At 36.0% G+C, this 15894-nt stretch overlaps 1 protein-coding gene across 4 annotated transcripts in view; it reads right to left on the reverse strand.

The window, feature by feature from the left end:
* Window positions 1–15894, reverse strand: part of CNKSR2 (connector enhancer of kinase suppressor of Ras 2) — a 286046-nt gene that overhangs the window by 31835 nt on the left and 238317 nt on the right. For all 4 annotated transcript variants that reach the window (XM_011988030.1, XM_011988029.1, XM_011988032.1 and 1 more), the window contains 2 exons: window positions 11471–11571; window positions 8737–9283 (listed from right to left, as the gene is read on the reverse strand). In XM_011988030.1, coding sequence (XP_011843420.1) covers window positions 8737–9283; window positions 11471–11571 — 648 coding nt within the window. The remainder of the gene's footprint in view (window positions 1–8736; window positions 9284–11470; window positions 11572–15894) is intronic.

Raw genomic sequence — 15894 nt, forward strand, 5'->3', positions numbered from 1 at the left:
TAATGATAAACATCTTGCCTACCTCTAGTGCTGAGGCAAAATCCTTCTAATCAAGTTAAAAAAAGTGCATCATGAATCTCAGAACCCAAGATGCTAAATAAAGAGAAGGCAGCCCAGCAACTACACAGGATTTTAAAAAGATAACAGAATTCAAAGTGAGGGGTGGGGCTTATTGTCAGAGTTTGCTTATGTATTATATACTGATTCCAGCTGTCCCTCCTCCCCGTGTGTTTTCTTTTCTTTCTTTCTTTCTTTTTTTTTTTTTTTTTTAAGAAAAGGCACGTGAAACCCTGTGTATTGGCATTGTTAAGGAACAGGAGAAAACAGTAGAGATGATAGGAAAAAAAATGTGTACAGTTTAAGTCTAGTGACATCAAAGTTATGGGCTATTTTCTCTCACCAAGAATATCAAGGTATATGCTTTACAATGTCCATTTCATAAGTTACAGAATAAACTCTAAATTCAGTCACGGAGCAGTGGAAGGGCCACAACAACAAAAATTAAAAAAAATAATGAAAATGACCAATAAAATTTAGAGGTCTTAAGTGAATAGATCTTAGGCATTAAGTAACTACATTCTACGGATGATTTATCAAAAGAGAAATAGCACAGTAAAAGTAACAGATTCAAAATCATGGAAGATTAGGGATTTCAAATGTGGAAGGAAATGAAAAACTATTTAAAATTTTAAGGTTCAAATTTCCCTAAAATAGACATTCAAAATACAATATAATGTTTTGTATTTAACGCTCTGCTAATATTCCCTATATTAATAGGTTTTCCCGATAATCAAATTCTACAATGATTATAGCATAACATTAAGAAGTGCTTTCTCAATTATAAAAAAAATTAATCTATGGTCAGTATAATATGAAGTTCAGTTCATTGATTTTTAGACATCTGATTTGTGTTAATCAGTACAACTGGGTAACCAGAATGCATATTCCTCAACCATGATGTTTAAGGAATAAGCTGAATCAGAAATAGCTCTTTAAGTGATCTCATCTGATTTTAACTAGTCTTATAAATTTTGCATAAGTGATAAGTAACAACATAAAAATAAAATATCTTGCACCATCTCTCAACGAATAAGTTTTATAAAATTATAAACTGGTTACTAGGGAAAATTACTGATACAAGGTAACAAAGATGTTGCATATTTGGAATTACTTGCTGTGTTTCATGTTATCAGAAAGAAAAAAATCTTTTATTTCTTAAAAATAATTTACACATTTCTGTTGTAAGTAGACTTACGTAAGAGCTAGACAGGCTCTTAACATGGTAACTTGTGTGTAGAAAAATAAACAATAAATGCATGTTGAATGCATGAATGCATGTTTGGAACTAATTGGATTATATGTTGATACAGCAAACCATATGTACAATACAGAGATTTAGTTTGCATTTTAGCTGGCTAAATCTAGATATTGAAATGTTAGAAAATCTGAGTAAGAACATTAAAGAGTTTGTAGTTCTAAAAGCTCTGAAGTCAATCAGTGAGTTACACAACTATAACTCTTATTTTCAAGTATTCTAAAATGTCTGCAAAATAATCCAGAACGTTGATTTTATTGGCATATTTTGTGTTTGTAGTAAAAACAAAAATATACGAAATTGTCATTCCTGAGACAAGAACCTGCTATAAGTTCTCGAGTATGAGGTTTAACTATTAATTTTTTAAGATCAAATTTTCCACTTAAAAATATAATAATGGGCACTTTTTCCTTATTGAATGACATAGTAGTGGGAACATTTTCCCATTAAAAGAAAAAGTTTAGAGTGTAATAGGTTGTGTTATTAAGACCAAATATTAGGCCAAGATGTACCTATGGCACGGCATAAGAAAATCTGAGTGGCTAGTAGTATGGAACTAGTGAGAACAATGGAAATAGAAGAGATTGTTTAGTAGAAGGTTCAGTGTTTTATAACTTGAAGCTAAAATCTGTAGGTAAACTGGTCACCAGACTCAGTGGCTATGAAGCCCATATCCAAGTTCTGCTTTCTGGCTTTTGGAGGCTAGACTTGCTAATTTTTTCTAACTGGCTCTGGCTTGGCTCTTTTCATCACAGAGCTTTGGTATAAACTGAAAGTACTGGAAGATCTTCATAAAGAAAGCAGAGCAAAATTCATAAGGCATTAAGGCATTAGGCAAGTAGGCAAGAGAACTTCTGATATATGAGTCGGGGTGTGTATGAGGGGGTGTGTTGGGGGGGCAGTGTATGAGTGTGCATGTACAGCCAATGCCATTTTTTTCTTCTCACATTTCTATTGTTTTTGAAAAGGTCAACTGCTACATTTTCGAGAGTAATAAATTTTGGGACTGGGCTGGGTTCTAAGGTGCTATGTAAGTTATTTCACAGGATGGTTGCTTACATTATAAACTAATGCCATATCTAAAAAGTTTTACAGGAACTCTAATGGATAATCAACTAAACCATCCTTCATATCCCTAACTCACATTGAGTTACAAGATAGAGATATATAAGGAAAATAAATTCATGCAAGAATTGATTTTTAAAACCTTAACCTTTGACAGTAACTTTGGAGAGTAAAGAAAAGAGAAAGTGGCTTTGCACTTTCATCATTGTACTATTTATTTTGCAATAAGCAAGTTATTACTTTGGAATTACACAACAAAAATAGGGTAGTTAAAAAATCTCCAATGTATGTTTTATGGTGCAATCCTATTAAATCTTAATCTATCATCTTCTGGTAGTTGGTAGCCAACCACAGGAGGTAAATTGTGTATGCTGAGGGACAAAAATGAGGCATTTGTGACCTTCGGCCTACTCTAACAAGGGTGAGCAAGGGAAAAAGAGGCTGTAGGTTCTCATACAATAAGCTAGAAAGTACTCTATGGAGAAATGAACAATATGCTATTATTGAGCTGAAGAGAAGTGATTTCTTTTTTTTTTTTGATGTGTGAAAATAGTAGCAGATAACAGTGTGGCTGAATCTAATAATCTCTCTTGGTAACAAAAAACAACATAAATCATAACGTCTTACCTATGCTAGTGAGGGGTTGACATTGTTTTGTGTGAGCTTTAATTCTCTTCTGGCCAAATATTCTGCTGTTGTGACTTGACAGCATCTACAATTCCTTCTTTTGCCATTTACATCTGATGTCATTACTTATTAACACTTTTGAGATTATTTTCCTCGCTGATGCAGGGCTATTGGTTATTTGCCAAAGTACAAGTTACAGTTTCAACACTTTTTACAAACTAATTAAGGTGAAGCTAGGTGATGGATGACTAGGAATGTTAGCCAAGCACTGGTAGTGATTTGAGTTTTCCTTCCTTCTACAAGCAGTGGATTTTGGTGGGAAGAATAACTGCCTAAGAAAGTTGGAAGATCTGGTTTCTAACTGATTTATGACAATGAACTAGTTATTTCAGATGTCATATTCTTGTGGCCTTCATCTTTGAAATGGCAGTGAAACAGGAGGAAATGGTTTCAATAGTAGAGAATGTGACCATAAAAGAGCCATAATGCGAAGAGCAGTAATTCTAGTTATCAGCATCCCAGCTTTGTGGTCTCCAGCATAAAGAGGGTATGCTGAACACATGCAGTCCTGGCTTTCCCTTCACAAAATACCAAAAATGAGGAATTCTGCAATGTTTTGATTTCTTTTATGTCATATGCTGGATGCAATAACTTTAGTTCTGTAAATAATAAAATTGAAAGCAAGTTAGTAACAAAAGGGGTTAGCTATTACTCATTCATTCACTCATTCATGCTTTCAATAGTGCCTGGGCTACTTTGGGCCATATACTGTTTTAGGTGCTAGGTGTATAAGACAGGAATAAAATCCCCGCTCTTCAGAAGCTTACATTCTGGTGGGTAGGGATGGAAAATAAATCTGTGAACAATATTTAATATTATACCCATAGTGATAAAGCTGGAAAAAATATAAAACAGGGTAACCATACAAGAGGATGAATGGTGGTGGCGGGTATCTGGGTCAGATTGGGTTGTCAGGAAAGGGTCTCTGAGGGGAAAATATTTGAAATGAGACCCAAATGACAAGATCTATAAATAAATATTTCAGTAAATATATCTGATAAAAGTATTGCTATTTGGAATACAAGGTTTCTTTTGAGTTCCCAAATGTCCAAAGTCAAAAAGGAAAGGAGTAGTGAGTGATAAGAACGTGAAATGAGAAACATTTCTATTTTAGCTCCCAGAACACAGCTAATATGTTAGGTTGAAACATACAAAATTGCTAATGTTTCATCATTTTGACCTACAAAAGCAACATGTCATATGGTTCGACTTGATGGCTAGAACTGAACAAAGATAGGACATGTAGTAAACATTACTTAATGAGGTTTGCCAGGCCTAATTCACTATTTAAGTATTGTAATTGCCCACTTTGCCTTAATACAAATCTACATAAAATATATATAATTCTATAAATCTATAAATAAAACAAATATAAAATCTATATAATTATATAAAATCTATATAACATTTACTGGACAGAATTATAATGTGTCATATATGGATCTAAGGTGCTTTCTGACATCACTTCATTGAATACTCACGCAACCTCAAAAGCTGGGTATTATTACCATATGATTTGAAAATGAAGACATTGAGGTCTCGAGGTGTTAAATAACTTGATCAATCATACCAGTTGTAAGTGGGACAGTGACAAAGCTGGGATTACAGGCATGAGCCACCAAACTCAGTCTAGATTTTTAAAAATAACCTTAAAATATATTTCTCAGCAGATCTCATTTTGAAAATGTCAATAATATTTCAGCCTGATAATCTAATGTGTACAGTGGCTCCAAGGTAATAGATTTTATTCCCCCTTAAAAGACCTAGGTTTTGCTTTAGATTTCTAAGACCAAGCTACATATATGTGTAAATTAAGTGAGAATACTGGTAGGTAATCTTGAAGACAATGATAAAGGACATTATGACTTCACTGAGTAAATGAAGGCACCAAGAATGTGTGTCCAGGAGAGTTCCCTTATAATTGCTTAGGGGAAAATCAGCAGGATTAAGGGATAACGTTTTTCAAATCCTCATCTGAATTGGCTAGTACATACAGCAAAGGAAAGCGAGATTTTCTAAGCTGACTTCAAGCTGTATTAACCAAAATCGCATTTTAATGTTATGGCAGATTATTTCTGAATGAAATATATCTTCATATTTTGTCCCATACTTTCATAATTTATATTCCTTTAAAGTTGCATAGAATGACATAATTTAAAATTTAATTTAGCTGATGTCTTATAAGGTCCATACCTAGTAAGGTTTGAAACTGCTAATTGGGATAACAGGAAATTACTTGTCTTTTCTCAAATGTCAGTGAAGTGGGTCAAGATAATTAATATGCAAGCTGACTTTTCAGTCAAAGGAAAACAAGACAGGTCTCATCTGTGTACTTTTAGTATCATCCATTTCAGACTAAAATGAGTTCAGCCTAAGAAAATCACAGTATGACTCAGTTAAATAATTGAATTTCAAAATAAGGCAAAAGGTAGTTCAGCCATGAGAACACAGATTGAAGTCTGTTCTAAGGAAGGCTAAATATACTTATAAGCAGGGCCAAATTCCATATCCATAAGGAAAATGAAAAACAGTTAAGGCATAGATTTAGGTATATCTTGCTTCTTAGATTGCTCTGTAAGCTCATAAGCACTATATAACATATATTGTGATACAAGGTAAGATAAAATATGAATGATAAGAAAGAGGACATAATTCTTCACCCTTAAAGCATATGACAGACTATATTTTCATGTTTTCTTCCATTATTTCTCTTGGCCACGTGTCTGATACTTCCTATTTTTAATTTCTTGGCAAACTGAGAAAAATGTTTGGAACTACACATTAAACTTATAATTTTGTAGTCATCAAGTTCTGTACTTGATTACTACAAATTCACTTTAAGAGGTCAAACTGAATGCTGGCCTGGAACAGCACAGTTAGTAACACACTGCCATTGGACTTTGATTTTTACAAGCACAGGTTGCCTGCTGAACTGGGTTGCAGCACAGTGAGCGCTCTGTGTTGGAGGACATGTACGGGAGGCTAAGGCTAATGTAATGGCCACAGCTTTGTTCCCGCTGACATAACACCAAACAGCTTGATTTGAACAAGCAGCCTGAGAACTTACTCCTAATGGTCAATCCAGGGAAGCCATGAACATGACATCCCATAACTAGACCTTAAAGATTCTTTTGAAAACACTGGTTTTTAAAGCTGATGTTTCCTGAATACGGTGTTCATCAAATTGCCTACTCCTAAATATTAGAAATAGCAATGCAGAAAACCATCATTAGAACAAACATACATTTCATTGAATAATAAGCATCTTCCAGGAAAGCATGAATGCACTACTCTGTTACAAACAGTCTGAAGTACATGGAGAAATCAAGTGGCAAGATTTATGGAAAAAATACCCAGAAAGAAATGGGGCCTGAAAGATAGTGCAAGGCCACTTTCAGTGAAGCAGATCTGACTGAAATAGCAAGAAACGTTCCACAATATTGTACTGTAAAGACAAAAAGTACAATACCAAATTTACTGACACACTTACTAGGTCTGTTCTGTCTTATAACAATTATTCTACAGAGAGCCCACTGAAAAAGATGGAAAGCACTGAATAACTACCCACTTAACTCATCTGAAATGTAAAGAAAAAACCCAACCAACTTAGGAGTGCATCTATTTGGCTAAAAAATGCAATCTACTGAACAACAAAAAAGAGACTCTAGAAGAAAAAATTGAACGCTATCTAACTAGAGGTGCTTTGTGTACTACTGGAAACCTGAAGAATGAGCAAGCATGGTGCCATATTTTCCCTTCATGTCTTAGGACACGCTTGCTTCTTTCTAGCCTTCCCTTATTCAATGACCAGGATGAACTCTTAAGTGCCTAACTTACTCAAAACAAGACAACATTAGTGACTTAACCTGTAGGAATGATGAAATGTTTTCTGAACAGAATTCTGTATTTCAGAGGGCTGTGCCTAATTTCAACACAGTTTATCTTAAAATGGCTGAGATAAAGTGTTTTCTCCAATATGTTTCTAAGAGAATAAATAAACCTCACATACTTAGTCACAGCAGTTGTGTAGTACCTGAATGACAGTTGAAATGAAGTTTCTAACTCATCTTTAAATTTTAGAAGATAATTTATTAATTTTAGTAATCTTTAAAATATTAAACATTACTATTATGCTTGCCAGAACTCCTGCAGAGGACTAACATGGCTCCTAAATATTTCTTCCATAAGAGTCTTCCATAAACTCTGATAGATGTGAATGTTGAAAGGGCTTGACAAGTAATGAATGGTAATTACTTTTCCTGTACTAACAACATACCTTTTATAGTGTTTCTCATGGAGATTGCAGCTAAAATATACTTCACATGGAAACTGCCCCAGTATATGAATTTTATTACAAGCAATTCTTATATTTTGTTTGTAGATAATATTAAATAGTGCAATGAAGATCCATACCATAAAGGGAGGTCCACTGTATTTTCTTGTCAATCATTTCCAAAGAGACTATCATTTTAAATGAGCCAAGCTTAACACTGACATGGGGCTCTTGACCTGTTGGTAATCTGTGCACTTTGAGATACTTTTCCAGTTGTGATGAAGAACTTACACTAATATATCCTGTAATCAAAGTCCCATATATTTGTAAAATGGTCTGAGGGCTACATTCTGCTTTCATCTTTTAAAAAGAGAAGTCTATTGCCCTAGGGGTACCAAACAAGTAACTGTGATTTCATCACCATTTGCTCAAGTTATCTGCATTAACTGACCGAGACTACATTTTGAATAAAGAGATGTGAACAGTTTTATACTATTTCTTCTATATATTTTGTTTTGGGCATTTTATGTTCAGGACTTATAGCCAAACCTAGATTTTCTTTCTTACTGAAATAACTGAGTTGTAGCCTTTCCCTTAAACCAGCCTGGGTTTCTGGACTGATGTGTCACGTTAGTAATAAACAGAGGCTTGGTATGGCATGTTGAATAAAGAACTTAATAACCAGTAAAGATATTCTTAATGTCAACAAGACAGAGGGTTACTTCATTGACTTGTCTTTTAAGAGTTGATTCACATAAATTGAGCTTTATAATCAACATACATACCAAGAAAGTAGATGGATGCTTTTGCAAAATTGGTTTCTAGAAACAAGTTCAGCTATTTGGAGTTGAAAGAAATGTTATGTCAAATCTCTCCTTGGAAAAACTATCTTTTGGATTTTTCCTTTAAATCTTCTGACAATAAAAAGGAAAGATAAATATGTATATGTATAGATGTGAGTGGGTGTGTGTGTATATTCATTTGTTCAACCAAGGCTCTGCTAACAACCTGCTTGAAACATTTATAGTTTCTTAACCCAACTCAGGGGGCAACCACTGTGGGCCAGTGAGATGGTGCATGCTAGTGAGAATAAAGTGGATAACAGAAGGAAGGAAAAAAACCCACCATTAACCTTAAAAGGCAAATGGCTTAGTTGGAGAAAAAAATTATTTGCTCCAGCTGTAGGTATCTTGGGATATAAGCTTCATTACTCATCTTGTTTTCCCAAGTTACTGAAATTCTGAAAGTAGGTCACCAAGGGAGACCTAACTTACTATACAGCAATACTATTATTTTAAGAAAAAAGGGAAGCAAGATTCTATTTTCTTCAAATAAGAAGTTTGAAAAGGTTAGGACTTTGTGTATACAGGCTAAGAATCTCCAGAAACATACTTACTTTTTTCTCCTATGTTTTCCCCTGCTGCCTCCCCTTCCTCCTCCTCCTCCTCCTCCTCTTCCTCCACCTCTGGGGGTTGCACGTCATCCTGTGGGTCACAGGCACTAACTGGAGCATTCAGACAGCAATGGTTGAACCCGCTATCTCGAGGCAGAGTAAAACTTCGAGGCTTGCCCCCATTTCCATTTAGCACTTGCATCCTCTCACTCTCAGCTAAGGGGTACGGCCCATAGTGATCCTGCAGGTGGCATTTCTGAGTTGGCAGGGTAGACTGCCGTCTGTGCTCTGGGGAGATGGCTGCAGAGTCAGAGAAGACAGAATCCTCCAGGGGCAGAGTCTGAAGATAGTGTAAGCCTGAACTTGTCAGTGGCGTCTCAATTAAATCCTGCCAGGAGCGGCGCTGACTGGCTGTCTTGCGAATGGGAGACACTGCACTGCTCCCAGTTACTTCCTGGCGAAACTCCTCATGAGAAGACTGAGACTGAGAAGTCTCCGTGGAGGAAAGTCGGCTATGTTTTGCTTCCACATAAGGACTGGCGCAACTCATCTGTAGAAAGGAGCCCCTGATTAGTCTCTACCAAAATAACAGACCACTTCTATTCCAAGGAACACATTTGGTTTCCACCAGGTAATATTTAAGTAGATGAACTCTTACGTAGTCAAGTTAATGACTAGGCAAGTTTGTAGACATCTCAAAGTTAGGCCCCAGCTTACATTTTAAGAGACAGAGACATGGATGTATTGAAATGCGGCTATACCAAGCTCTCATGAAAAATCTGACATATTAATGCATAATTTTACAACAATGAAAATAGAAGAGTTAGTGCTTACATAAGAAAATTCAGCAACTACAAAAATTCCAAAGTTTAAAAACTCTACACATTTTGAGATCTTGAAGAAGTATTGTCCCTGGATTCATATTCCTGATTTCATGTAGCTTGGGGTTGGGGACAAGGAGAGAGTCTTTTGGATATGAGAACAGGTTGCCTATAAAGCAACAGAACCCTTCCTTTTCTTCATAGGAGAATGTCTGCTCCTATGGGTGCCAGAGAAAAGCTGTCTGATGGTCTTACTTTCTATGGGGTTAAAAATGTTAGGCAGGATGAGATTATACCTTGCTGGGGATTACCATTAGCCTCGAGCATAGATGCTGCAGGGCACATAAATATAAAAGAAAAATGGAATAGTTTTATCCCTGGAATTTAAAGTTTGGGACTATATGTTATAGCACAAAACATAACCAAAAAAGGACTGGCATCAAGTGAACACTGTAAAATAGTTGCAGGCACCTCTACTGCCACAAGCCTTACTCTAGCTCTGGGGACTAACAAACACACCAGCCCAGGCTGAGCCTGATTTGTTAAATGTGATCATCACAAACAGGGCTGAGGTGGCAGCCAGGACATGCCTGACTGAGGTGAAGCTGCATACCACCCCTCCTGGTAAAGGAGGAGAAGTTACTTGGCATCCTCTGTGGGCAGTCAGTTACCTTCCCACATGTTAATAATAATATGAATAGTTTTCTTCTTGAAATTCACAAATTGCCATGTTTAAGCAGCTGTTCAGTGAAGATGCTGTTTCCTATTCTTCCTCTTTTATAGATATTTTAAAGAAATTATCCAGATCCTGATGTTTTAGAAAAAGAGAGAAAATATGAATTATCCCCCTGGAGTAGTACTGAGATGGAATTAGGTTGGCTGTTGTTGTCACCTAAATCCAGCTTCTATTTCCTATGTGGAAGACTTAGTCCCAAGATAGGCAGAATTGATTCTTACGGTAATGTGACCATGGAATATTATTATTACTATTATTATTTTGAGACACAGTCTCACTCTTTCACCCAGGCTGGAGTGCAGTGGTGTGATCTCAGATCACTGCAACTTCCACCTCCCAAGTTCAAGCGATTCTTGTGCCTTAGTCTCCTGAGTAGCTGGGATTACAGGCGCCCGCCACCACACCTAATTTTTATATTTTTAGTAGAGACGGGGTTTCACCATGTTGGCCAGGCTGCTCTCGAACTCCTGAGCTCAGGTGATCCACCCGCCTTGGCCTCCCAAAGTGCTGGGATTAGAGGCATGAGCTACCATGCCCGGCCTGACCATGGAATATTATTGTCTAAACTGGAACACTACTGAGACACTCTTGGTAATTCTGATGGGAAAGGGACATAAAGTGGGATAGTCCCAAGTAAACCAGCTGTTTATCCTATTAAAAGATCAAAGTACAGTCTATACACAGAGTAATTTACAGAGAATTGTCTGACATGCCATACGAACATATACATTAAACCAGGTCCCATGGCTGCTGAGAAAGCTACATGCAAAAATATCTTCAATATAGTTATAATATTAATTTTTATGAGTTCATTCTAAAGGACATAGGAATAAACTTTATTAGTGTGGAATAAATAAGGTCATTTTATATATCTTTTTCTAAGAAAACGTTTTTGTTGTTGATTATCTCCACAAAGGCTACCTTAACACAAACAGTATATTTTGTTAATAAAAGTGGTGACATACTTATTCTGCCTGGAATCTGTAGTGACTGTTTTTCCTGGTTAAATATTCTTTGTATACTTAAAAAAATTAGCTTATTGATTTTAGACTCCCAGTTTTCTTTTCCCCTGAGAAACCTGAAGTTTGATATGCAATCTACTGCATATGTTTTTAACATACAAAAGGATGTTTCAGGTCAAAGATTCTGGTGATAAGTAATGTTCTTGTTGCTAACTTACCGAGGGAGGTCGTGGGTATGTATCATATGGGGGTGGAGGGCTATCCTGTTTTGGTGTTGATGGAGTATCTGCTTCTTCCTTGTCACTCTCACTCCAGTAATCTGAAAATTCACAGACATGGATATGTCAACATTCTGCTAAATGCTTCTAGTCATATTTTCACAAACATAAACTACCCTTTAAAAAAAGGAAATTTAAATTCGGTTCCGACATCATGTTCCCCAGCACTGCCTTACCCTTGGCCTACCAACTTTTATTTTCAGTTGAGTTTTGAGGAGAAAGTAAGTGTACAATCACCTAATTCTAACTTCCTTTTAAAGCAAGCAGTTACATGCAGCCATAATTTTAGAAAGTTAAGAAAAACGTACTGCATGAGCCCAATCAGGTTTAGGGTACCTTAGATTTCAGATCCAATTATTCTGAAGCTTCAATTAATGAATGATACCACATGATGCCTCTTAAAGGTATATAATTTTATCTTAAAGGTACTCAAAGAAAAGCAATACATACATTGCTGTAGATCTCTACAGATATAAACAGCTCTAAAAATAATGCTCTCAATTCTCTTCTCTGGCTTCAGTTCACTGATTATCTAACAATCACTGTTTCCAGACTCATGCTGACATGAATCTCTATAACACCATACTCCCACCTCTCTTTGGAAACACATGGCACATTCTGATTCTTGCCAAATGCAAAAGGGCAAATCTGCTGATGTGGGCTGCAAGTTCTAAACTTCCAGAACTACTTAAAAGGGTAGCGAATGTAAGCAGCTAGACAAAGTGACTTGGCAGACCTCAGGCAAGAGGGAGGGGAAAGAACTCTGAGAGATAAATTCAAATTACTAGAGTAAGTCAAATGCAGCAAAAGGAGGCCAATAATTGGAATCTGTTCCAGTAATATCCCATCCACCCTGTAACTGCTGGTTTTATTCTTTATATGATTTACAAGAAAAAAAACCTGAAGTATTATCCATCAGTTTCAGATGATAAGACAAAACATATTATAACAAAAGTCTCCTTATTCTTATGAAAATTTAAATCACAAAAGAATCATCACAAGGCTTAACTAATATTCACACTTAGGTGAACAATCATGGCATGTGTATTTACAGGAACGCCTCTCCACCCATGAATTCCCATACTGTAATATTTTTATACGGTTTCCCTGCAGTGCTGATTAATATTAATGATAATCACAGCAAATATACATTAAGAAATTACTATATATCAAATAGAAAGTAATAGATCTGGGATTTGAACTAAGAAACTGCCTTACCCTAAAGTTCTGGAGACTAAGTTGCTGGGACTCTTTTGTAAAGTATAGCAGAAGAGTTTGATGTGTATATTGATGAACATTTTATCCCCCTATCTCCTCCTGCTATATACCTCTGGCTACTGTGAACATAAATTCTTCAGCAAAGGAAGTTGGAAATAAAATACATTCTCAATTATATTCAGGCCTCAAAATACAAAGACTCTGAAAATTCTATTGCTGCTTTAGTTATTCCCTTTGAGTAAAAGATAAGCAAAGGCTAGTTAATCTTAATTTGATATCTATTTTTTTCCATTGGTTCATGCCAGTGATAGCCAGTATACCAAGTGTTCCCTCAAATATGAATTGGCACAGTTGCCCAGAAATGGACCCAGCAAATGATGGTGGAAAAACACATGAACTATATAGTCAGACAGGTGTAGCTTTGACTCTTAGCTAGACCACTTACCATCTTGGTGTTCTTGTGGTGGTTAACCTCTCTGAGTCTGTTTTGTTATCTGTAAAAGGGGTCTAATAATAACTGCCTTTCAGAGTTGTGTGTGTATGGGCACTAAATAAGGTAATATATATTCAAGTGCCTTGCATCTTGATAACACTCAATAAATATTAGAATTGCTTATCTTCTTGGGTGTATTTGTAGTAGCATGACAGGACAGTGTGACCCAGATCACATAAGCGATAAATGCCTGGTGTTCTTCTTCTTAGACCTAAAGTTTTTCTTGTAGCAAGGCCCAGCAATGAAAAGTAAAATCTGGAGTCCTGGGGCCTGGGTTGGGTAGCTTTGTGAGAGTTTGAAATACTACTGGGAAACCACTCTGTAGGTAAATGGAATAAACAAACACGCCCCTGCCAAGGAAAGATCACCCTGCCGGTATTCTTCCTACTATAGGAACTGTTGCACCTGTGCAGAGTACCTCCTTGATGTTTGCACTGATACCTTCAAGGCGTTAATAACTCAAGTGGTCCTTATTAGCACACTAAGGAGACGATCACGATTTTATCAAAGGTTCCATAGCTGTCACTACAAGTGACAGATTTTGGAAGGCTCCTTCTCTACTTTTTCCTTCTCGTTAAATTAGGAAGAATTTTAGTCCCATTATTTGATGGAATTCTTGGTTTATTGAAAAGCATCATCAATCCAAAGTTTTCTTGGGTTGCCTAAGAAAAGGCTGAAATACTACTTTGCAAATTAGTTTTTTTTTTCTTACACTAAGCTGTGTGTCTTTGAGAAAGCAATGTCAGAGAAGAGGCTACATAGAAATTTTAGTTAGGCTCTTTTGGGTTTGTGTGGAAAATTAGAGACACACTGTTGCTTAGAGGACGAAAACTAGTCTGATTTTTATTCTAATAGCAAATTAATTTATTTTTCTTAGCTGTCTATATAGCACAAATTGAATGGATACTTTTAATGTCTCTTTCAATGATACACAATTTTATAAGCACTCATGAAAAAGCAGTGCCATCACTAGAAGAGGAAAACTTCTACTTTATTTTCTCATGTTGACACAAAAGGATGATTTGAAAAAAAAAGACTTTTTCATTTAGAACTGTCAAAGAAATACAATATATTTCATTCATTTTTGTGTGTGATTAAGGCTTTAAAAAGACCTTATGTGTGACTGAAAATAATGTCATGAATGTCTTTCTTGAAGCTGGAAAAAATACAAAAATGATCAGTAGACAATTAGCCAAATTATTATCTTGGTGGCTGAATTTAGTGTAATTCTGTTTTCTCTAAGTACAACAATGGATGTTGAAAGAGAACCCCACATCTTTTATACTTCTGTAATCAAAGATAGCAATTCACTAAATTTTTATTTAAGTCAATGAAAGAGTCACTTCTAAGCTGTACTGGCTATTTAGATGGAAACAGTATCTGGCAGCTATGTCCTTGCATCTTGGAGAAATATTCCCAGTCCTCAAACAGCTATATTTTGTATTAAGCTTATCTTCATTACTTAGAATGGTACTCAGAAGATATAACTCTACTCAAATAACTCTACAGAAGTGTGAAGTAGATAAGTGCATCTAGTAGTTTTCTACGTGGAATACCATGCAACCTAATCATTCAGGAGGTAAGAAGTCTAATATGTTTCTGACCTATGCTAAAGTGACTGAGGAACACGCACTCTATGTGGAAATCAAAGTTATTTCAGAGATTCTGGATGTATGGCATTAGCAAGATTCTTGTTGCATTAAATTGTAGCTACTAGCTTCTGCCTATGATTTTCTACTCACATGATAGACCAATACATCATGAATCCACAGACTAAATACTTTTTGGAACCTGCATGTCCAATATAACTATATAACTTATCAGTTATTTCATCCATAATAAAATTTGGCGATATAATACCAAGTACAAAGGAAATTCACTAAAATCAAGATGAAGCTCAGGTTCATAGTAATGCCAAGTAATAAAATACAGAAGTTAAGCCTAAGAACCAAGCTCCCTTATATTTATGCAAATTGAGTCAAAGATTCATTTTCCTATCAGTACATTGCCCACACAATGTCTTTAACAAATCAGAAAAATATCTATAAACACTTTTAGAGAACTGTTTTATTCCTTTTAAAGAAATTTGTAAAGGAAGACTAATTTCTTTTCAGTACTCTTACCATAAATTTAGGCCTATGCAATATATAGTCTCTACTACATGGCCTGCAAAGCCCAAAATATTATTAGGTTATTTACAGAAAAAATTTACTAATCTGTGCTTAAACATTTGCTGACATACTGGTTTTGGCATCTGGCTGTCTTTTTTACATCTTTAAAATCTTTAGTTTTCAGGTGTTTTTTTAAAAAAGAGTTGGCTGAAGGCCGGGCACAATGGCTCATGCCTGTAATCCCAGCACTTTGGAAGATGGGCGAATCGCTTGAGCCCAGGGGTTCGGGACCAGCATGGGCAACATGGCAAAATTCCATCTCTACAAAAATCAACAAGCAAAAACAAAAACAAAAATTAGCCAGTTGTGGTGGTGCATGCCTGTGGTCCCAGCTACTTAGGAGTCTGAGGTGAAAGGATCGTTGAGCCTGGGAGGTCGAGGCTGCAGTGAGCCAAGATCAAGATCACACTACTGCACTTCAGCCTGGGCACTGGAGCGAGACCGCATTTCAAAAAAAAAAAAATAAAAAAATAAAAAATAAT

This window comes from Mandrillus leucophaeus, unplaced genomic scaffold (genome assembly GCF_000951045.1).
Source record: "Mandrillus leucophaeus isolate KB7577 unplaced genomic scaffold, Mleu.le_1.0 Scaffold321, whole genome shotgun sequence".
NCBI lineage: Eukaryota > Metazoa > Chordata > Mammalia > Primates > Cercopithecidae > Mandrillus > Mandrillus leucophaeus.